Source organism: Rhinopithecus bieti, unplaced genomic scaffold (assembly GCF_001698545.2).
Source record: "Rhinopithecus bieti isolate Rb0 unplaced genomic scaffold, ASM169854v2 scaffold_64223, whole genome shotgun sequence".
NCBI classification, from domain to species: Eukaryota; Metazoa; Chordata; class Mammalia; order Primates; family Cercopithecidae; genus Rhinopithecus; species Rhinopithecus bieti.
In genome coordinates this window covers 1-789 of record NW_016824129.1, presented here as the reverse complement: position 1 = coordinate 789, position 789 = coordinate 1, and the positions used below count along the sequence as shown (strand labels likewise).

General features: G+C 49.9%; 1 protein-coding gene across 1 annotated transcript; it reads left to right on the top strand.

Moving 5' to 3' along the window:
- Positions 1-6: 6 nt before the first annotated feature.
- LOC108522021 (NADH dehydrogenase [ubiquinone] iron-sulfur protein 2, mitochondrial-like) lies at positions 7-783 on the top strand. Its single transcript, XM_017862122.1, has one exon. The coding sequence runs from the start codon at positions 30-32 to the stop codon at positions 699-701; it is 672 nt and encodes a 223-aa protein (XP_017717611.1). The 5' UTR covers positions 7-29; the 3' UTR covers positions 702-783.
- Positions 784-789: the final 6 nt, after the last annotated feature.

The following is a 789-nucleotide window of genomic DNA, read 5'->3' as shown; positions in this document are numbered from 1 at the left end:
GATTGCACCAGGACCTACCCCTTGGGCTTATGGATGACATTTATGAGTTTTCTAAGAACGTCTCTCTTTGGCTTGATGAGTTGGAGGAGATGCTGACCAACAATAGGATCTGGCGAAATCGGACAATTGACATTGGGGTTGTAACAGCAGAAGAAGCACTTAACTATGGTTTTAGTGGAGTGATGCTTCGGGGCTCAGGCATCCAGTGGGACCTGCGGAAGACCCAGCCCTATGATGTTTACGACCAGGTTGACTTTGATGTTCCTGTTGGTTCTCGAGGGGACTGCTATGATAGGTACCTGTGCCGAGTGGAGGAGATGCGCCAGTCCCTGAGAATTATCGCACAGTGTCTAAACAAGATGCCTCCTGGGGAGATCAAGGTTGATGATGCCAAAGTGTCTCCACCTAAGCGAGCAGAGATGAAGACTTCCATGGAGTCACTGATTCATCACTTTAAGTTGTATACTGAGGGCTACCAAGTTCCTCCAGGAGCCACATATACTGCCATTGAGGCTCCCAAGGGAGAGTTGAGGGTATACCCGGTATCTGATGGCAGCAGCCGCCCTTATCGATGCAAGATCAAGGCTCCTGGTTTTGCCCATCTGGCTGGTTTGGACAAGATGTCTAAGGGACACATGTTGGCAGATGTCGTTGCCATCATAGGTACCCAAGATATTGTATTTGGAGAAGTAGATCAGTGAGCAGGGGAGCAGCGTTTGATCCCCCCGCCTATCAGCTTCTTCTGTGGAGCCTGTCCCTCACTGGAAATTGGCCTGTGTGTGTGTGTGT